A 23,776-nucleotide genomic window follows, 5' to 3' on the forward strand; every position below is an offset into this window, starting at 1 on the left:
GAAGGAAGATGAGCAAGACAGGATCACCATCTCCACAATACTTCACTGGATGGATCTGCCTGAAGCCAGAGAATAAAAAGACTGAAATCTCCATGGCTGCAGCATCTCACAAGCCAGAAGCATTGAACTGTGTTTGTTAGACAGGATGGAGAAGTTTCTCATCTGGCACACATGGGTATGAGAGAAAGAGCCTTCACTTCAAATTAAGCCTACTGTCAGGGACGTGTGCTCTGTTAACACATCAGTAATATGGGTTAATTAAGAGAAATTATTGGTGTTAGGAAAAAAAAAAAGTGATTCACATCTGCTTTCTTTATAGCAACATCTGTCACTCAGTACTGGAGATATTTATTTTGCCATATGAACAGTTGTGTTCAAAAATAAACCCAAGTTTTGCCCACCACAGCACACTGTAGGTAGTCAGTGGCTGTACACGCTATCAGCCAATCCCTAAATATTGCCACAAATATTTCACTCCTGTAACTTCACCTTTCCTGCCTCCATCCTATCCAGAACATCATTATCACACATCAACTTTTTCCACTGACAGCAAGTAGATTAATACATGCTAAGAAATTTCACCAAAAAATCATGAATCCATAAATCACTAATAAAATTAATTATGACATTATGTATCATCCCAAACACAATCACTTAACCATTTTCTGGAGCTTTGTGAAACCTTTACACAACTGAGCACTAGTCTGCTTGCCATTATTCTCATATGACTTGTACCCTGTGACCATTTAAGCACATTAAACAAACTGGTTTATTGTTTTTTCTAAGGAAAGATGCAGCTGGTCACACAACAGCAATATTTTGCTTTTCTTTTACTAACACATTAACTGTGACAATAACAGCACAGCAAGCTGCTGCTGAAACTTCACCTGGGAGCTCTTAACATACCTCAAAAATTCTTTTGTTTCTGTAGATGAGGCAGAATTGCAGCTATCGAGATGGGAATCAGCAAAGTCTAAACAGAATAAAGAATATAGTTGGGAAACTTTTATTTTTTAACTTCTATCTCTCCTGTGGCTTTTAACTTATTCCATCACCTTGGAAATTCCTCAGTAGCCAAGTTTCTCCACCTGTAAAATGTGATGCTTTCTGATGTGTGAGTCTCTCAAGCTGTGTACAATTCTGAAATTGTGTTGTGCTATGTGCACCTGATTCCAAGTAGGAAATATCTTCTTGCTCCCTAAATACCACTGAATGTTCAATACAGGTTTCAGACAAAGTATAAACTAATGCCTGTAAAGGTGAATGCATTTTCGAGATGGGAGCTTGCTCTCTGATTACTTTTTCAAGATGGGAGGTCTAAGAAAGAGCTTCTCTCTTTTCCCTTTTCCGGTTCCATTTATACAATTTTGTCATTAGTGGATAAGTTCCCTTGAAGCTCTGCTTATCCAGTTCATGCATTGTCAGAGCTGAGGTTACTGAGTAACAGGAAATGTGGCCTCAGCTCTGCTGTGTCAGGGCTTATCTCTCTGCACGGGGGTTACTCCTTGCTCACCTACTGCTCATTAACTCAGAGTCACTGAAACCTTTGTCAAGAGTGGTTTGAATATTCCTCGCATTTGTGCAGGCATTGATTTGCCTCTCTTTTACTAATAAACCCCAAGGGCACAGCCAGATATCCTTGTGTATACCCACCCAAGGCAAATTCAAAAAGATACAAACCCCCAGCAGTTTGCTCCTGGCCCTCAGCCAATAAATAATTTTAGTTCCCCCTCTATCCTGCCCCCAGCAGAGCCCAGGGTTATCAATAATGGGCTTATTCAAAGCACTTCAGCGGAAAGTACAGCAACAAAACCATGTTGCAACTGGTCAGCATTGCCTGAGTGCACAAGTGATCCATTCTGGAAGCTAAAAAGTTAAATTGATGAGCAAAACCTTCCTGAAATTTTTCTGCAATTTCAAAAACAATCTTTTCACTATGCCTACGTAGTTTGCTGTGCTCTCTGCACAGCCCTCAGTCCTAGAAAGAATAAGGTGACACTTGAAATTTGCATCTTTACTGAAAAACCAATAGAGAAATAAAAGAATCACCTGATTTGCATGTAATGACAATGCATATTTTTTCTTTACCATTCTTAGCTATAAGAATTTAATGACAACAGAATGAGCCTGGATTAGGGTACAGCCCACAGGGAAATGTTACATACAAAACACCTGCACTACGCTGCCACTTTGCCCAAGGTTTTCTGTAACAGTTTGCAAGAACTACTGTAAATAAAAGGGAAACAATAAACAACCTACCCAGTCCAACAAACTGCTACATAAGATGATCAAAGCAAAGGCCCTGTGTGAATTACAGTATTCTGAATAAAGCTCATTGGAAATCACATTTCACAGAGCCCCTGAATTACTGAAGACCTGCTCGAGAGAACAGTTATCTCACAAAAAATGTGAACCTTCAACCTGAAAACTGAAACGTTTCTGAGCTACTGCTGAAACCCAAGACCTTCCATCCAGTCTACCTCTAATCTCAAGGAAGTATTTGGAGCAGTAGCGCTAACCTTCAGCTCAAAATGTAGACCAAGTGCTAAAATATCTTCTCCAGGTAATGCACAACTCTGATTTTGAAATTCAGACTCAGACACATTTGTCTCGTTTCACTTGTTTGAAGCGCTTTGCAGTTTCCATGTGTTTTTCACTGAGCCTTGTTAAAGTGCAACAAGTGGGAAGCCAAGAAAACAGAGTGCTGATACACTGGTCACAAACTACCCTCTCAACCCACAAAAGCCACTGCAGGTTACTGAAATATTACAACAGAAATGCCCTTCCCCATGAGCTGGTATAGGAAAACATGAAGCTACTGATACATCCCAGACAGACGGGCTGCACTAAAAAAAAACATGAGCCAACACTTTCTTGCTTATTTATATCTGAGGTTTTAAGAACACTATTCAACAAAGTCACTGACTGATGCTGAGCCAGACCCAAAACATCCTTCATACTCCAAGTCTTGTCTTTTAACACCTCGTTGTCATTGCAAAGCATCTGGAAAAATAATTTATTTTATTTACACAGTAACAGGAGTATTCCAAGAGCCAGAGCCTTTGGAAAAATAGAAATACACCTATTTTAAGCAGGGATCTTAATGGTTTGACATGCCCTGCTTTGTGAGGAGCTTTTGTTGTATTAAGCAAAGGGCGTGGTGTGGTATTTATTCCACAGCCTTTTCCTTTTCTAGACCTCTAGCACTTCACACAGCACACTGGGAAAAAATGCAATTGCAAAGGCTGGCCAGTGAGCGTAGGATTACTTCATGAACAGGAAAAAAAAATCCACTGGATGGCCTCACATACTTAGAAATGGCAGGGACAAACACTACTTTTCTGTTCTAAAATATCTCATTGCAGAGGAGAATCTGAACTTTAAAGTCACATGATGATGAAACCATAGGTTTGCTAAACATGCAACGTGTATGGTTTGAATGACTTCAGCCAAGTTCCTGTTTCCCCTACAGAACTGCACAGTTTTTATTCAGCAAGCGCCTGGATTCTTCACCGTGATGTACAGCAGCTGAAGAAGTTACTGTAATACACACACTCTGCTTTCTACAGAAATAGAAAGGGCTATAAGCTCCAAACAATAATTGTATTTCATCTGCCATTTCTCAGTGAAAGGCTCAGCCTGTTGTTTCTGTGGAACAATTTCTTGAAAAGGTAAGTGCTTTATATTACTTTGAATATGCAATGTTTTGTTCACGAGGCTCAAACAGTGAAGCTGAGGTTGTTAGTTTTAAATTAAAAGTTGTTAGTTTTCCCTTGTTTAGCCACATTTGAACTACACAAAGCAAAATACTGTATCTGGGAGAGGTCCTACAAAAGCAGAAATGTATAATGGAGCTGAAATTTGTGATAAAACTGGGCATTAAGTAGAGAAAATGTGAAGACTGTTTTCCAGTAAGTACTTCACTCCTGTTGAACCAATGGGAGGTGGATGATGAAATACTGGTCAGCGGGTGGACAAATGACTCCAACCATTGCCTGAAACCAGTCTTTTAAAGGATGGACATTGTCAGATGATCCTAACCCCACTACAGGCATTGTATAGGACAGGAAACAGTTTAGAGATTATGTTTAAGTCACTGTTAGTTCCTTCATATTCTAGAAAAGTAAAAACAAAAGCTTTCGGTTTCTCAGGAACTGCTCCTTTTGCACAAGTTAAGGGTAGGATTTCTTAAGTCTTTACGACTTCAAATACTTGCCCAAGAGCAGGAATTGAGCTCTTACAAGAAAGATGAATTTGGTATTTCATATTTTAGTCTCATATACTGCAAGCTGCCCCCCATCTTTTAACTTGGCAGGCATAGTGTGAACAGAAAGGACATCTCTCCCCAGATCACGTGTTAGCTGAAGTCACTGCAGGACATCCCTACCAACAGCAGAGCTCCACAAGCAATGTTATGTGTATTGCTTTCTGACTGGAGGGAAGAATATTTTCCTTCTAAAGGCTGGTGACAGTGCAGAAAGACTGCCCTACCAAACCTTTTATAGAGGAAGAGTTCTGGCTGCCAGGGAGAAACTCCCCTGGTTTAGGAGCTCTTCCTTCTAGACTTTAAATAAACATAAGTCTCCTTGAAACCTCCCTTTTTGCAAAAGTTAAACATTAAAGTGGGGATGGGGAATCCAAACCCAATGGAATCTAAAGGACTAGGTCCCCTCAGCACTGAAAGTCCTTTCACAACTTGCTATTTTTAAACTGTTTTTTGAACACTGTGCTCACTGTGCTGGAAGTGAAGGGGAATGTATTCACTGTGCTTCAGAAAGTGAAAATCAAACATATTTGCTTTAACTGCTGAATTATAGGGTGGAAACAGGGATAGAAAGAGGGAAAAAAAATCCAAGAAAAAAGGGAGGCCACATGAAGTTAAGGAGGGATTTGTGATGTGACTGATAGCAAATTAAAGTAAGAGAAATCTGAGATAAAGAGACAGCAGCATGACAACACAAAGATAAACCAAGCAGCATATTGCAAATTTCCCTCAGTAACGAATCATAAACCAAACAGAAATAGACCTGGCTTCTGCCATAGCTACCATGACTAAATGAAAATAAAAAAGTCAGTTTATGTCATAGTATGCTGTAAGAGAAAAAAAAAATTGGGTCTTGAGGTGTTTGCACTGTAAGCTGACAGATTCCAGTAAAGAGTTGAGGACTTGTCTGCTGTTGTCGCCCCCTCCACCCACACCACAGCAGAACATAAACATTACGTGCATTTTGAAAAAAAAAAAAAGAAAATCCAGTAAATCCAAGAACCAGACAAGAACTGAGGGAATACGAGATCTTCTCACAGCAGAGGAAAATGGCATAATAAATTCCCTCTATTTTTTTATGATGGAAACTCTAAGTATTTTGAAAAAAAAAATGATGTGGCCAGCAGTATGAATATTCTGAAATAAAACATCATGTGAGAAATAAGCCACTCTCTGCTGCTCCCATGGAAAATATATTTTTATTTTATATTAAATTAGTACTACCAGTAGTCTGAAAAAAATTACAAACATTAATACTACTACAGCAGAAATAGTGCTGTAGTAGTATTAATGCTCCTTCATCCCACTGTTATTTTATTCTAAGCATGAACTTGATGCTCTGGCAATGCTTTAAAGGTGGAAAGATAATTTCTAAGAGCTGCTTTACATGATAGATGAGCACCTTACAGTCACAGGAATCTCTAAAGCTACTCAGTGATGTAAACAAACAAACAAAAACCCAAAACAAAAACAAACAAACAAAAAACAAACCAAAAAACCAAACAAAAACCCCAGAGAGGTTGTGCCATCTGGGACTATTCCCAATCCATCAGTTGCAGAGGCTGCAGGGGAGTCAGGCTGTTCTGGTGGGGCCCAATTTATAACCCCAGCTTGAAAACCCTAATGCAGCCACTTCATGGGGTGGTGAACAATGCATCTTGAAAAGTGCTATGTACCCTCAAATTTCATTGAAATCATTATGAAGAGACAAAATATTAAAAAAAAAAAATTGGATTGTCAGGAAGTCAGAAATGTTCAGGTGGGGGTGACACTTTTAGAGAGAATGCAGGTGTGGTTCAGCTTGTAGGAAGAACTGGCCATGTCTGCTTGTCCCCCCAGCACAGGAGCCTTTCCTACCACAACCTGAGCTCCAATCTGCCATTTGCTCTTTTTAATAGTGAGACACCAGAACCAAATATGAAAAGAGTCCCTGACATTATCATTGTGATTCTTTTAAGCTTCTAGGAATAATGTAAGGGGGAAAGTTAATAACTACAGCATTGACCTTAATCTTATTTGCCAAACTAAAAATATTTCAGCATTGGCTACAAACTGCTAGGAGATATTTCTTCTTCTGTAATAAACATTTTATTGAATTCAAAAAAAGATTTATGATCAAGCTGACTAGCCACAGCAAAGCTGCAAACAGAATTCTGGTAAAATTTTGTTTGTGTGGGAATCCCAAGGTGATTGCCTTTAAAACAGCACAGCTAAAAATTTTTCTTTAGCTCAGTATTCTGATACTTACACTGATTATAATTATAAATATTTAGTTGCACTGTTATTTCCCCAAAGTGAGCATGTTAATTCTAGGCTAAAGAGATTCCTTTTGTTCAGTTTAAATCCTTCCTCAGATGAGGTAATTTAAAAGACACACACTTAGGTGAACATAACAATATTTAGATGGAGAGGAAGCATTAATGTTATGTAACAATATTGTTATGTCTGTGGTTGCAACTGAAACTGTTTCAGGCATCCGTCCTGACACCACATGAGAGCAAAACACAGCCTTAGCCTCTGCTTAACACTGCTGGGCTGTCAGTAACACACCCCAATGTGCAAGCAGGTGGGTACAGGAAGAGAAACCAAGATGCTGCACTTGCTTGCACAGTAAGCTGCAGTTACTGGAATATGCTGCCTTAAGCCTTACTTTGTTTTACATGCCCAAAGAGTATTTAAATAAAATTAAAAATACATTGCCATTGTCATATTGAACCCAGCATCAGTACCAAGGCCAGGTCCTGAGCACATTTTTTCATGTTTTGATATCTTTTTTCCCCCTGTAATTTGACATTAAGGCCATGTGATTTCCTTTGAAACCCCAATGACCTTTGTTTCCTTTGCAATGATGTTACCAGAAAAGTTGAATGTTGCTAAATTATTCTGAGGTTCTCTGCAAGGACAGTGAGCACAGTTAGTTGGCCCATAGAAGTTGTTGAGAAGATAATGGAGATGTTCACAGTACCAGAACTGAATTCCTCCATTCAGCCCTGCAAAAGGCCTGATGGAATTTGCAGGTAACACTGGAGGCTCTGGTGGAACAGCTCTAAATGTAAATATTTCCTGACCTTGAATCTACAGTGTGGGATGATAAGAGACTTTCTCAGATGCTCAAGTGGCCACAATCCTTCACCAGATTAAGCTTCAAATCTCTCTCCTAACAAAAAATCTAAATTTGACTTACATTTTCCTTCATCCTTGAGACTCCCCCCAAGTATTTAAGAAGAAATGAATTGCAGAAGTTAAAGTTTCATATACAAGAGTTTCTCATATCTAATAAACTATTTTTAAGCTTCAAAATTATATTGACTCTTAACTTGCTCCAGAGACTTCTGCCTGTTTTGCCCACCAGCTCTTTCCTACATGGTGCACCCCAGCTCAGAGGCTGACACAGAGTCTGACCAGCCAACCTCACCTCCTGCAAGACCACCTGTAACACAAAACATTTTCCCTGGGTGCATCAGTCCTTCCTGTAGTGGAATCTCTCAGAAAATAACCTTTTCTACAAAGGAAGAAACTCTGTCTTTAAAAAGGGACAAAGAACACTGCTGAATCAAAACATAACTCCACGTTTTTCTATAAATGAAATTATAATTATATAAGATTACATACACATTTAATCAAAGCCACTTTGATAAGTCAACTTTTCTAATTAAAACCAGTATTAGAATTCCAATTTTGAGGAGAGATTAGAAACATCAGAAACGTGAAGTAGTGTCAGAGGTAACAACCATAAATTAACTGTCAAACAGTATTAAGACACTGATTTATCTATAATGAGCACTGCTTAGAAACATTAATGCATCTCTATGCATTTTTACCAATTTAACATTACTTTCATTTGAAGAGTTAACATCACTAGAATCCCCTTATGGAAAAGGCATTATGTACAACTAATTTGCCACTGTGAGTTATAGAAACTTCTGTAGGGAGAACTCCATGGTCCTCTCTTTGCCTGCTTGTTCAGACCGGATTTAGGTAAAACAGAACACAGTAAAAACAAAGTCTAACAAAAAATTGGAATATTTGTGAATAAAAAAAGATTTTTTTTCCCCAGAAAACACTCCACACAGTAAAAATGCCTATTTGTTTAACTTTCTCCAGTGCTGAGGAACATCTTTAATCAGATGTTCCAAATTAATTAGGAATATGGGTTCATTATCTCATGTTTAAATATATTTAATCTTTGCAACTAAAAAGTTATGTTATTTTCTGTATCAATCAGTACAAGGTGCACAGAAATTTCCTCTTAGAAGTTGAGCTAATTATGCTTTTAGGTGGTCTAGAAAATGCATATTCCTAAATCCATTACAGTTTTTCACAAATACATATTATGTTTTCATAAAAGCTTTTTGGCTTAAGAGAAAAGGAGCCTCCAAGCATTTATACAGTAACAAAATAATTGTATCAACATATCACAGTCATTACAGCTAACAGCCTAACCATATTACTCTCAAAATTCCCTATTTCCAGGAATTTATAATGCAGCTGTAATAAATGGTCCTTGCTAAAACTTTATCAACAGGTTTATAATGCACCAGTAATCATTTTCTCAAAGTTGAGCATGCAGAAAAGCATTATTATGTTTTTTGCTGTTTTATGCAACAGCTACATCTAAGAAATGACAGCATTATTAATGTATAAAGATGTTTTGGTATAAAAGCAGTTTGTTCATAACAGTGCTTAAACATTCTCATTAATTTTATACAGGCTCCTCAGCACAGACTGCAGCTATGAAAGGCTTTTTTCCAGAACAGAAAGGAAGCAAAACTAAAACAAAGAAAGGAATGTGGCTCATGCCTCATATTGTGATTATCTTTGCATTTTCCTCAGTATGTGGTGTGAGACTGCAGCTGGGTTCAAATGATACAAAATTCCCACCCTTGTGACAGGACAGTGGAGCTTTTTGTGGCTGGAGCTGCTGCCCACACACTGGATTGCCCTGCAAACCGCCTTGGCCTTTTTTGGCGAGATGGGGAAGAAAAGCAGCTCCACCTAAACAGAGCCAGCTCCTTCCTCACCCACTGGGCAGCCAGGATTCCATATATTCCACAGGCAACATGAGTGTGCTGGATCCTGGCTGTCCACAAAGCTGAGCTGCATCAAGGGAGGAAAAGCAGGGAGTGGTAAGAGCAGAAACCACATCAAAAATAAAAAAGGCAGATTTCTCTGGTTAAAAATAATTTCAAGCTAACTTGGGTAATAACACAGGAGTGTAAAATCCACCAAGAAATTACAGCATTTATTCTGAACAAATGGTTGATACGCCTGACTGCACATAATATATTCAATGCAAAAATAGGCATTAAAACTGTAATTTAAAACTTGTTTCACCTTCCTTTTCCAGTTCAGTTTCAAACACTGTTGAACAGAAAATAAGCACAGTGTGGAAAGCAGGATGACTTCTCACAACATGACGTGGATCAGCTACCCAAGCAAGAGCCAGCCTTTCAATTCCACAGAAGAAATTGAAGCTGTCATAACTTCTCAAAACATCATATCCAGGGTTATGCACTGTTACATTGCCCTTTTTGTACCCACTGGATTAATAGCTGGCATATGTATTTTGATCATTTTCATAAAGAATCATTTGCAGAACAAAGGAGCAAGCTTGGACTTACTTCTTCTGCACTTCACCATCAGCAATATCATAATGATTTTTTTCTCCTTTACTGTCATCACTAGACCTGACTATTTAACAGCAACCCACCTTGCCTGTAGCGTACTGTCATTTTTTTTCAACTTTGGTTATTTCAGTTCTCAGTATGTTTTCATTTTGACACTTCTCACACTATTACTGGAGAGATTTCCACCATGGACTGCTCTCTGCAAAGCCACCCAAAGACCCATCTTGTGTGTTGGGCTTGTACTCACATGCACCTTCTGTTTGTCCCTGACAGAGGCAGTGCTGGTTGGCACTGATAATTACCACCTGGAAGTACAGTGCCAGTTGGATCCATTATTTGCATGGCCTGAATATGAGATTGTTAAATTCATCTTTGGATTTGGAATCCCATCATTGCTCCAGATCCTCTGTTTTATTGTTCTGTGGGCTAAAGAAGCACCTGCAGGAGCTCCATCCCTGCAGCAGCACATCCCTGCCGTGTACACGATCAGCGCGACAATGTTTATCTGCCGCCTGTTTTATAACGTCATGATTCTCTTCAGGACAGCACTGAAACTGCAGAGGAGCATTGGAACGACAAAGAACGAGCTTGTGATGAACATTGCAGAAATAGTGCTGTTCTGTGAGAGCTGTGCCAGTTTGGTGGTTTTACTTTTTTTTCATAAACCGTGCAAGGATGAAGTACTTAGAGTCATACAGATGTGCCGAAGGAAAAGCCGTGCCAACAATCACCTTGAAATACCAGAAGCAGTCCCAGCCCATCAAAGGGAGTCTCAGTAATTCTTGCTCTTCTAAACAACTGTCAATCCACTTTGCTTTTTAGCTTGTGGGTTTTGGTTTGGTTTTTTACTTCTTCAAAAAAAGGGCAGTTGTTCCTTCTTTAGAACCCAAACTTGGCCTATCTTACAGCTAGCAGTACTGGAAGAAAAAAGATGGTCAGTTCTGGGACTTACAGTGGAACCTGTAAGAAAACTTCCAGGGTCTGGGTTTTTTCATACATACATGTATATTTAAACAATCTATTTTTCTGCAAGCCATTGCTTCAAAGTGAGGTAGAAAGATGAGTACTGTTGCCATAGAACTGTGCTTCTGCAATAATATCAATGCCCTAGCAGAGCTGCAAACAAAAATGTGGCAGGAAGCAACTTTGAACAAAGGTCAAAATCTGTAGAGTCAGAGCATTTTCTCAGGTGTGCTTTTTCCTTTGACTTCTTACCCTTCAAACTACGTATTTCTATAACACTGGTATATAACTGGTATATATAATTCTAGTGGCAGCAGCAGTGAAGTTTTCATCTGAATTCCTGTGTCAAAAAAAAAAAAAAAAAAGAAAGAAATCAAATTAACGGAAACACGGGTCCATAAGGGAAAGCTTTGGGTCCTTTGTGAGGCACTGAACTGGAAAGATCAATAGGATGGCTAATTAAAACTTTGTGCAAGAATAAAAGCTTTTTGTTAATGTACTCTCAGCTTCTACTTTGCATTTAGACTTACAGCAATGACTGATTTAAGCCATTCCTAATGAGTTCATTCAGAAGTACGAAGTCATTGGAAGAGCCACATTTTCAGTAATACACTAACTGAAAAACAGAGGAAAGCCAGTTCAGAACAGTAGAACTGAGGTGTTTTTTTAAGAAGGCAAACAAAACCCAAGCTCCAGTTCCTAACTGGAATCAAGGCTCTGCTAAAGACAAGCATTGTACATTTAGATGAGAGTTGATGGGTAAATGGTGCAAAAAGATGAAAAAATCTGAATTAGAATACAACAGTTGTGGTGCAGGAGTTTGGATGAAGGCCTGCAGGATCAGTAGTTGATGCAGGCTGAGATGTAGGTGCAAAGCTGTAGATGCTTGCTTTCAGCACACTATTACTGCCACCAAATCTGGCCAGGAGCCACCTCAGGCATTTGGCTTCAGCTTCATCTTCTCTTACAAAAGTGGAGAGAACGGAAACAGGAAAAGCACAGAATTGTACTAAAACTTGGATAATGACGTAGACTCAGATGGCGAAGTTACAAAAACACAGCACTGTGATCAGAAAGCAACTTGAAGAGCTCTGAGAAAAGCTATTTTAATGCTTAAATCTGTGCCTTTGTATGAAACCCAGGTGCTAATGGAACTGAGAAGGGGTTTTTTTGCAGTTATATCCTTTGAAAGATCTTCCTGATGGGGTCTTGCAGATTTATGTGGGGAGCTGATGTAAATCAGCGTGGGCTGCCTAAGAGAGAACAGCAGGAACTGATTGATCAAGATGAACATCTTCCACAAGCCAACAGCCAAGTGCAGAAATGGAAGAACAATAATCATGCAGAATATAGATCAAGTACCTAGAGATATGGATCTAGTCTTGGACATCCAAATCCTGACAGGTATGGACCACGACAGCATCACATGCAAATAAAGGGCAATATGTAATCCCACTGTGACTGTAAGGACCAACATTTCCACAAGATGTAAAAATCAGCTGGTAAGATGTCTGCATTACATTGTGTCAGCCTGTTCCCCTGTTCAATTTTGTTCTGCTGCCAGCATGAACAGATGGATAATTAAAGAACTCTACATATAAACAGATCATTATAGAACGTGGTCAGAAAGGAAGTAGGCAGATAAGAATCATCTCTTTGAACACAAGAGCCAATTTCATACTTGTGAAAGGAATTCTCAGATGGCATCAGAGGTTTTGTTTTACACCTGAGAAGAGAGAGATTAAAAAACACAGACCAAAGATCAGCCTTGCACTAAGAAGTCTGAAGAGATGATCTGTAGGAACTGTACATCACTGAAAAAGCTGACAGACTGAGTGAAAGAATATGTCAGAAGATGCAAGCTGTTTATCCCAGCTCAGAAAGTCAGAGTTTCAGCTGCACGGATGAGGAGGATATTTTGTAGTATGGGAATTATGTGCAAATGATTCTACTTTACTTACAGCTTCCATACATTTTATATTTAAGGATAAAAGAATAAATATTGCGTTGTTTCTGAGTTACTTTGAAAGGTGCCTAAAAGAAAATTGAGTCAGTAAAAGCTGGCTGGGACCTGGAAAGTGATGTGAGTGAATGCCAGTTACACACCTGTGAAGAGGCATGGGGTTGAGCAGGGCACACAGGTGCTTCATGATGCTCTCAGCAGGGCACACAGCTAGAGCAGAGCCATACCCAAGTGTCACAGACAAAAAACCTGTAGGGACCTATAGGGACCTACTGTCAGATGTAGGATGGGAGAGTGAGCACACCTTGGCAGAATGAACAACTCTGTGTGAGTCTGAGAGCACTCCTGGGGAAAGCTCCTGGCAGCCATCTGTGAGATGTGAGTATGTGTACTCTGATCTCTTCCCTGTCCACGTGGAAAAAACCTGAGTATTTTCTGGATGGCTGGTTATATTGCCATGAAGAAATCTCTCTGTACAGTGAAAAGACTTTGCAACTGAATATGAGAAAACAAAGGTAAACATGAGGGAAGAGGTTGAAAAATGCAAAACTGTAAGTCAAATAGTTATGAGTATAAATTTTAGCAATAGAGAAATGTTTTCATACACTTATTCTTGAAAAAGTCAGAGCTTACAATAAAGTTTAGGGCAATGAACATGTGGTCCTAGAGAAAATCTACTTGCATCCAGCTACAATATGAAAGCAAACACCCCTATGTGCAACAGGGAAAGAACACAAGCAGTTTCCCAAAATCCTTCTAATATAGTCTGATATGAGGGAGAAAGTACAGTTTTAGCTAAGATTAAAAGTAATATTTTTAAAATAATTAATAATCCAAAGAATATTTTTAAGAGCAAAATAAAATCTCCATGCTCTGAGATTTTTTTCTCTTATGCAAGCAGCAGCTCAGTTGAACCCTCACTTCTCCCAGGCTTCACCCAGTTGTGAACAGTATGTTCCAGAAAAAATACAGCATATATTTTTATAGGCAGGCTGTCAAAATTAACTGAAGGAATATACTGGAAAGTTCAAAGGGGAATATTTTACTACTGCCTTGGTAATATTTGTATCTTTCCACGACTTTGGTCTTCATTTGAAAAAAACACTTTGTTCAGCAGAAGAAGAGAAATGATCAGGCTTCTGAAATTAAAGCTTGAATTTCTGAGTTGGTAACACGTTTTGGAAAAGAACTCAGGACTCATCATTACTGAACCAGCTGGCTCAAACTTGATCTGATCCCACTGCAAACAGCATTTGAGCTAGAGACTGGATGTGCACATTTGAATCACAACTCAAGCTGCTACATCTCTACATGTATTTCTAAGTCTGCCCTTAGTTACATTCTAATATTAAACTTACAGAAACTGAAAGGACTTCAGTATTATTTATCTTGATTTTGAGGTAGCTGCAGAAGATTTAGGGCATGGTGAAAACTCAAGCAATTCAGCCAAAGTAAGTACTCTCTATAATGTGTCCACCATATATGTTGCACGACAGATAAGTTCACTAATGGATAGAATGAAAGAATGCATTTCACTTCCATGGCAGAAAGTGTCCAGCAAAGGAATACCACATTCAGCTACTAAATTAAAAATCATTGATGTTTTGCAAAAAAAAATTTAAAGAGCATTTGAATAGAGCCTGAAGTCCTATGATGGGGCTTTGAGCACTCTTAGTGGAAGGTGTCTCTGCTCATGGCAGAGGGCTTGGATCTAGATGATCTTTAAGATCCTTTCCAACCCAAACCATTCTAGGATACTGTGATCTTTCACTAGTCAACATTTTGTGGCCCCATTTAGTGGAATTTTTAGATTATCCCTTAAGAGTTTTGCAATATATGCTTTAAGAAAAATAAAAAAGGTTTTACCAGAATACTTTGAATGGGTTTGAATGGGTGTAGTCCCTCCAAAAGGAAAAGGCTGAACTTTAAAAAATTATTTTTAGTAAGAAAAATGCATTCTCAGAATTACTGGCAACTGGAAAGCCTAAATACACAAAATATACTCCACCCAAAGTTTTGTGAAGGCACACAAACAATTAATTCCAGCTCAAACTAAGTTTGATTATTTGCAAGAAAGATTATTTGCTACTGAGGCTGGACAGGATAAAGTACGAGGGTGCTCCAGAGCAGGGTAATGGATGCTGATTTCATTCAGTGGTTGAAAAAGGTGAGAGAGGATTTGGACATCAGTCTACCTGGAAAACCTCATGAACAGTACCAGAGCACCTGTATTTCCTCTACAGATAGTTTCAGAAGAGATTCTTACACAAATCTTATTTCTTTTGCAAATGGTTATATTACAGTGCAAGCAGGCCAATGCAATTTTAATTTATGCTTCCTTCCCCTTCCATGAAAAACAGTGCCTTACTTTTTTTCAGCTTTCCATACCCTTGCCCTGATCTAATTTCTCCAGAACTCAACAGCTCCATACCCAATACACTTCCACACTTCCGACAGAATCCAAGAGTCTCTTCCTTCTCAGAGGGTTTACCCAGCTGGAGAGACTGCCACAGAGTGCTGGCACAAGAGCTGGGATGCATCAGACCTCTCAACACTGCTCTCTCCCATACTCACACCTCCCACTTCCTCCTCAGCTGCCACCTTTAGCAGCAGTCACAGGCACATATGCTGAAGTCTGCTAAATGACACAGACTATCGTCTAATACACCCCAGATTCAGCCTCTTGGTGCACTGAAGTACATCACAACTGCACCAGTGCTTCCGAAAGGCTCTCTGGTGCTGGACATGTTTACTGAGATATTTACAGAGTTTTACATATTGACTGCTACCTAAAAACAAACCAGGAAAATTCCAAATGCTGGATTACTGAGGTCTGACATTATACAAATGCTACTGCACCAGTTGCTTTCACAGATTTTCTCAGCAACACTCACAGGAAGGTAAGAGAGCTGGAGCTTTAAGACTCAACACTGTCACAACTGTGACCATGGATCATTAAGGCAATCACTGTGAAGTCCTGTGGAATACTGACAGGGAAAGAGCACAAGTACAATGTTCAGTAGCTGCTATACTTTGAAGTATTTTATGGAATATGGAAATTACAAACAGTGAGATTAAGATAGATTAATCAGTAACAATAATTTGACTGCATAAACAAGGGCCTGAAAATGCTGAGATCTGTTTTAGGAAATAGGATTCAGAGGATTCGCACGATTATCTCACAAAATATTTAGAGAAATATAGGACTCATTAATTACAATATAATAATATATAAAATTACTATAATACGAAATATAACCTCTAATGCTTCACAGTTCTTCACAGCTCAGAAAACAGCTACTTCATGGATCGTTTGAAAGAGAATTTCCTCACAACTCTAGGAGCAAGGCAAAGTGACCTTACCATGAATTCAAACAAGAAAATTATCATTCAGAATTATACTACTTAATAGTAAATCCATTGATATTCAAAGATAGACAAGCAAGGACAGACAGACCAGCTGATTATCAAATCCAGGCCCCCATAATAACAAACAACTGACATCCAGAAGCAAATGTTACACATGAAGAAAAGTAAAAAATCCTTCAGGCTCTTGCAAGATCAGTGGAAGCTCTGAAGGACAGAACTAAGTAAAACCACATGATCAACAAACAACAATAAAGACTCTTTTTAATCCTGTTCTTTTATGACAGCAAAAAATTAAGTCCTTCAAAGCTAGTATCACAAGATTTTTCTAACATTTACAATAATCTAGTCCTACAATGCAATCATATTTGTACACGTCTCAAAGCAAAAGGCTTTAGGCTCTCTCCTCATCACCCTGTATTAAAACACTCTGTTCCACACACAGTGGAAATCTTCTGTTCAAGAAAATTTGACCAGCACCAATCTGCACAAACATTCTTTTGATCTAAATAATAACTGATTCCAAAACTATTTACCAAGAGCCATCATGGAAGAACATCTTTAAAAACTTTTTAAACAGCACTGCCAAAATCCTCTATTCCTAGGCACGGTGTGTTGCAGAAAAAACAGCAAATAATGCATCTGCCTCAAAGAAGGCAAAGGGCTTCTGCTCCCAAAGCCACTCACTTAAAGAACCTCTGCTTCACTTTCCTACAGAGAGGTCCTTTGTAATCTAAAGATATTTGACCATTGTAATTGGTGTCATACATCCATTATAATGACATGTTAATTGCTTACTCCACACTTCTGAAAGTGTCACACTGTCTTCCTGAAGTCCTAAATGCTGAGATCCCATTCATCTCATTCCAGCAGCAGCAGAATGCTGCAGCAAAACCAGTCAGGGCACTGAACGTTCAGGTGTCAGACCAACATAACCACAGAAAGCAACTGTTACAAATAAAATACTGCTCTTTTATGAGGAAGATTTGACTTTCTTCCCATTCTAAGAATTCTGGCCACCAGTAGGTGGTGTTACTTGAAACGTCAAATAGGTTTTTTTACCCCCCGCGGATGAAACGCAAAACTCCACCTGCAGCACTGGTGTTTAATGCAAAACTGAGGCTCCTCATTCTCTGTAGGGTAAGCTTATTTCCTTCATGTGATTTTGAGCTGAGAAATTCTAAGAAGTAAGAGAATGACAACATACAGCTGAAAATTTAAATACAAACAGGCAAAACGGGATCGACTTGAAGGTAGGAAAACTGAAATTTATCTTCTCTGTTTAGCAAAGGACCATTCTCAGATGTTTGATGTCTTCAATCCAATATTTCCCTTTAGATTGCCCAGAAGCTTTTAAAAAATAGCACAAATAACAGTAATAATTGCTTTATATTTATGTAAAATATGCTTTATTGCAATCTGCAAATAAATCTCTTCATTACTGTTCAGCTGAGCTCTATATTTGAACAGACTATAAAACTTTAAAAAACACCAGAGGCAGGACGGAGGATGCAATGAACATGAAGCAAAATAAAACTGACAAATACAAGAGAAAGATGTTTGAGTAGTTCTAGTAAAAAAAGAAACCAGCAGAAACAGGGTTAATTCTAGCCTTATAAGGCTGTTCAGCAGCACTTCAACTGCACACAAATTAGAACAACCCTGGGAATCTATAAAGCTTGTTTTATTGCCAAGGACATGCAGCAAGATCTGCATTTTCCTCTTGTAAACTCTCCTTTATTTAATAAGTTTTAAAGCAGAATAGGACTTTTATATGATTTTTGTTTTTACTGCTGAATCATCAACAGGTGGCACCCACTGCAGCTCTGCACACCTAAAAGCAAGTTTTTACCGAGAGGACAGTGGAAGTTGGCACATCCATTACGTGTGCACCCAGCAAGGAGCAGCCTGCTGCTGTCTGCAGGAAAACCAGCTCGGGAGAAATGGAATTAAGGTAAAATAAAGTGTTTCACAGTACATAGTTACCTGTGATGCTTTTAATTGCTTGGCTTTTGGCAGCCTTTCAGATGCAATTAAAATCTGACCACCTACGGACCTTTTAAAATCAATTGCTAAGGCTGTTACTTATCTTTTATTGTATTTAAATCTATTTTACTGCCTTATTCACAAATAAAAGGCTATTACATAAAGACAACAGTTTATGTCTGACTTCATAGCTGCTTGAAACAAACATTGAACCTTCTAATGAGCATAATTTCATATGGATATTTTAGCATGAGGATTTGCACTATTAAATTCATTCAAAACACAGCAACAGGTACTGGGAACTTCTACCTGTTTCATTATGAAATCAAAGCTCTGGAACCTGTATCTTTATTTAAGTATCCGTAGCTGTTTCTGATTACTTGAATACATTGAAAGAAAACTCAGAGCCATATTTCTGACTAAAACTATTCTAACCCTCCTATGCCACTAGTGATCTGCTTTCTCCTCCCCCAGACTGCACACAGGTAGGATTTAAGTCATTAAAATGTGGAAATATAAATGAATTTTACTAACAAACAATTTTATAAATGTATTTTCCTGTAAATAAAAATCAGTGGTTTGATAGTAAGATGCAATGTAAAATATTTTAAACTTAGCACAAAATAACCTGGTTTATAATTTTCTTGCTGTTTTATTTGTTTGGGGTGTTTTTTTGTTTGGCTCTTTTTTTAAATAAACTTCTAGCAATGCTTCAAGTGCATAACATTCAACATTTAGAAGTAAACAAATCTGATAACTGGTTATTTTCCATTACTACCCGGAAGTCAGTGAAACTTAATAAATCACAACAGAAAACAAATTGAGTATAATAATGTTGGTGTAAATCAATATGCTGCTTGTATTACCTCCATTTCTAAAATGTGCCTTTCCCTCCCACTGAAAGCAGCAGGAACCAACTGCTTTTCATCTCTGTTGCCTTCTCAGCCACAGACTCTGCTATTTATTACCCTTACAAGCTGACAAAATAAATACATATGTATATATATTTAAAAATACAGTTTTCCTATATTAGGTTAAAGTCATTCCTTTGATTTCTCTGTATTTCTTAATTTTTTAATACCAAACCCCTGACGGGCACACAATTTTAACAGACTTGCCCTCATGATGGTATTTTGATCTAGAACAAATTCAAATTCTTTTTAAGTGAACTTTTGCATTTATATTAGAACATGATGTTTCCCACAACCTCGGCTGTGATTCAAGTTAGCAGAAGCTAATGGCACACGGAACAGTGCTGGAATATGAGATTAATCGTTTTCCATTTGCAAATTGCAGGTCCAAGGATGTTCATTGATTATTAAAAGAAAACAAATGGAGCTAAAATTCCACTGCCTTCCAACTTGCATGAAGGAACACTGCTGCTGAAAAGCTTTTATTAAAGAGACCCAAGTACCACCATGGTAAAAAGATTCCTACATGATCTTAAGGCATACAGGAACTGCAAATTCTCTCATTTACGATGTATATAGTATCCTGTAAAACAAATTAAGACATTCACTATCTGTAGTATTACATTTCAGTCAGTTTTAAGTCTAATTAATCTGACTTTTAAAGCATTTTAATTTCCTACATAAAAGTCTGTATCTTTTTCAATTCCAACCAAAAATGCGTACTAGGAATTCAGTTGCAACCAACCAAAAATCTGATTTATTTGGTATTGCCACCAGACTGTGAGTACTAATATCTTTTTTGCAGACATTTTAACCATGGAAACTTATTCTGCCTCAGTATCACCTGTTATATGTAACAGCACAACTTTTAACCTGAATGGATCCCATTTGTGTAACGAAAGCATATCCTCTAGGTTAGCTGATAAATCAGAACACCAACAATATGTTATTGGCCTCTTCTTATCATGTCTTTACACAATATTCCTTTTTCCTATCGGTTTTGTGGGAAACATTCTGATACTGGTTGTCAACATCAGCTTTCGGGAAAAAATGACAATCCCAGACCTTTACTTCATAAACCTGGCAGTGGCTGATCTCATTCTAGTGGCTGATTCTCTCATTGAGGTGTTTAATCTTGACGAGAAATATTACGATATCACCATCATCTGTACCTTTATGTCTTTGTTCCTTCAGATCAACATGTATAGCAGCATTTTCTTTCTGACATGGATGAGTTTTGACAGATACCTAGCCCTGGCCAAAGTAATGAGGTCCAACCTCTTTCGCACTATGCAGCACGCTAGACTGAGCTGTGGGCTCATATGGATGGCATCCATTTCGGCAGCTCTAGTCCCATTTACAGCCGTGCACTTACAACACACCGGAGAGGTCTATTTCTGTTTTGCAGATGTAAAAGAAATCCAGTGGCTAGAGATAACCCTGGGGTTTATTATCCCCTTTGTGATCATCGGTCTTTGTTACTCATTAATTGTTCGAGTCCTTATAAAAGCACACAAGCACAGGAGTCTCCGGCTGCGGCGACAGAAGGCTCTGCGCATGATTTTTGTTGTTGTCCTGGTTTTCTTTATCTGCTGGCTCCCTGAAAATGTCTTCATTAGTGTCCAACTTCTCCAGAGGAAAAGCGAGCCCGTCTCTTCAAACAGCCCATCCTTCAGGCATGATTATCCTTTAACAGGACATATTGTGAACCTTGCAGCTTTTTCTAATAGCTGCTTGAACCCCTTAATTTACAGCTTTCTGGGGGAAACCTTCAGAGACAAACTGCGACTGTACATTGAACAGAAAACAAAAATGTCAACACTGCATCGCTTCTGTCAGGCTGCCTTAACGTCTGTCATTCCTGACAGTAATGAGCAATCAGAAGTCTGATTTAGTGTCATTGTGTAGAACATATGACTGTGAAGTTGTGCAAATAGTGAACAAAATGCTTGGTACTAACAGAAAAAAAGTGCATTTGTGTGTGTATATATATATTGTATCGCTCTATTGAGTATTGAAGGTTTATATTCAAAATGTTTTTATGACAAGACTTTAATGTAGAAGAATATGTTTTAGTCAGATTTATATTTAATTATGAACAGGATTATTAAAAGCTGAGCACTGAAGAAGCTTTATTTTGTATTATACATATATGAATGACAATATAAGAGAAAATTTTATCAACTTAGGAAGACTCTAGATGTAATCTGATTATCAGAGATGATACTTTGCTGGTGTATATAAGGTACTTCCACTGAAATAATGAAGCTGCTGTAACAGTGAGCAAAAATCATTACAACATATTGATGTGGAGATGCAGAAAACATTGATTTTTTTTTTCCACCCAAACATGTTAAGATGAATGACTTTGCTTACAAGAACTACATGGTACTATCGTCACTGTATTCGAGCATGTCTTCCATGATTAAGTTTTTGATCTTAATATAATCAAGCACAGTGATGAGTTTTTGTCTCCTAAATGTAATCTACTGTTTACATCAGTACTTGATCAAAATCAAAATCATCTGTAATTATAGTGCTCATCTCAAAGAACTTCACAGAAGCAAAATGTAGCGCTTCATTCTGTCTTTTAAGGATTGACCCTGATGATCTCTCTCAGAACAAACATAATTGGCCTTTTTGTCAAAAATGCCAGTGCACCAACATCGTGTATATTCACACCTGCCTTCAGATTTGAGTGCACATTGCACAAAATCTCTTCACATTCCAGAACAAAATGCTGTGATTTTTAAGGAAGTGTCACTTTCTGCAAACAATCTTGTAGATATTGTGTAGATAATGCTTATGAAAGTGGCAGAAACCTCCAGTTTAAGAAAGGAAGACCATATGTAATGGAGAGTGTGATTAGTGATCATCAGATCTGAACTTTACGCACACCCATCCCACCTCCAGAAACCCCCAGCCTTTCAAGATCGTAAGATGCATTTTAGATGCTTTGATCATTTGAAGATTAATTATACTAAGCAAACAAATGATAGCACCACTTACTGGAAAACAATAGTGTTTCTTTGCTTCTAGCAAATAATTGGGTTGTAAATCTGACTGATGTTTAGCACAGGTTACTCCTGGACTTGTTCAGAGGAAGCTATAAAGTTCTTACAGATTAGTGTGCAAGATCATTAAAATATCACTTGCTGCATCTCTCAAGTGAACCAACTCATTTCACTTCTGTGCTTATTGACTGAAGCACCAGAACTCAGCAGAATAAGATGTTCTGTCCTGTTTTCAAATGTCATATATTAATTAATTAGCACAATAACAGATTTTAAAGGATTTTTAAATGTAGACCTTTAAAACAATGAGTAAAGCTACTAAAGCAATAAAGAAAACAGTGAAAATGATGATTCCACTCATATTTCTCATGAAATAGCTTGAGCTTCTTAGTGGAAGTTCTGGCCACAAAAGACTTGACCTATAAACAGAAAGGCCACAAGACGATGATGGCTGAATTTGAAATAGATAGCTGGATATTCCTGCAGCTCCAACAGGAACAGCACTGTGGAGTCTGAGGCAACTGCAGATTATTTGCAAGTGATTGCTAATCACAGTCTAACGAAAAATGTGTTTAGCTCCATCCTCTCTGCAGAGCACCAAGCAGATCTCCTCTCAAGTAAGATGCAAGCCTAGTACAAGTTGCTAACAAACACTCAGTTATCTCCCACCATTGTGCTGCATCATACACAGCCCTTTTTCCTCACTACTTTTAACCACAATTACTCAGGTCCTATGGACTGCCAATAGACATTAATCACACCATTAAAGATGGCTATTTCAGACAACACCCAGCTGAAGGAAGGGATAATTGTTTTGGCAATGCAGTTCTGAGAAGACAGACACATCTTGAACTTAACAGATTTATTAGGTTTGTGCAATTCTGACACTTGCCATGAATAAAGAACTTATTTGGGGTTGCAGGAATACACTTGCCAATTGCAGTTGTTGGTTAATTTGTTTTTTAGGAATAAGATCCTTTCCTCTCCTGCCTCCTTCCAATACAGGGATCACATTTTTGATCAAGTCTATGGTAGAAGCCTTTCTGCTACCTCTGCAGAACACACATTAAGAAAGTCTTTGTGCAGAAGCTTATAATAATAAACAAACAGCAACAGCAAATGCCTGCTATACATCCTCCAAAGTAGTTTGTTTCTATTCAGTAATATACAGTGAAATCTAGGAAAGACCAGACTACTACAGCATTAAGAAAACAATATTTACTCAACCTGAAACAACCTGTTGCATGTTTAAAACCAAATTACAAACCTAAAATACCTGATGAGTTCCCTACTGCTGATATTTTGGGGCAGGCTTATGAACTGTGCCTGAAATTACTAAATTTAAACTTCATACTTTAAATGCAAGCACTCTCCCAGCTGAAAAAACTGCACACTTATTCCCAAAGCTTTTTTTTAAACAGTAACTCTGTACAAAGTAATATTTACAGAAATGTCATACAATTTCCATGTGTTTATGTACACAACATGCTTTCTGCAAGCCAGCATCTTGCAGTAACTTGCTACTATGGCTTATCCATGGACCAAAAGGATCTCAGCTTGATGTGTCTTTTTTAATTTCAAAGAACATAAATTAATCACCAGTAAATAAAACCTTTTCTGGAGTGTAGAGGAACAAGGGAATAGGAGCAAGAATTGTTATACAACTCCTTCCCTTTTTACCT

At 38.1% G+C, this 23,776-nt stretch overlaps 2 protein-coding genes across 2 annotated transcripts in view; one reads left to right on the plus strand and one right to left on the minus strand.

Annotated features, from left to right (window-relative positions):
* Nucleotides 1-23,776, minus strand: part of C14H7orf50 (chromosome 14 C7orf50 homolog) — a 119,706-nt gene that overhangs the window by 83,964 nt on the left and 11,966 nt on the right. The gene's annotated exons all lie outside the window — the stretch shown is intronic.
* On the plus strand, nucleotides 3,322-21,967 carry GPER1 (G protein-coupled estrogen receptor 1). Its single transcript, XM_050980009.1, has 4 exons — nucleotides 3,322-3,671; nucleotides 9,612-13,195; nucleotides 17,992-18,137; nucleotides 19,466-21,967. The coding sequence occupies exon 4, from the start codon at nucleotides 19,897-19,899 to the stop codon at nucleotides 20,968-20,970; it is 1,074 nt and encodes a 357-aa protein (XP_050835966.1). The 5' UTR covers nucleotides 3,322-3,671; nucleotides 9,612-13,195; nucleotides 17,992-18,137; nucleotides 19,466-19,896; the 3' UTR covers nucleotides 20,971-21,967.

The sequence above is a fragment of the Serinus canaria genome, chromosome 14 (assembly GCF_022539315.1).
Source record: "Serinus canaria isolate serCan28SL12 chromosome 14, serCan2020, whole genome shotgun sequence".
Classification (NCBI taxonomy): Eukaryota; Metazoa; Chordata; class Aves; order Passeriformes; family Fringillidae; genus Serinus; species Serinus canaria.

What these genes read in the sequence shown, in the direction of transcription:
- GPER1 (XM_050980009.1), top strand. Translation starts at nt 19,897, where the DNA reads ATGGAAACTTATTCTGCCTCAGTATCACCTGTTATATGTAACAGCACA.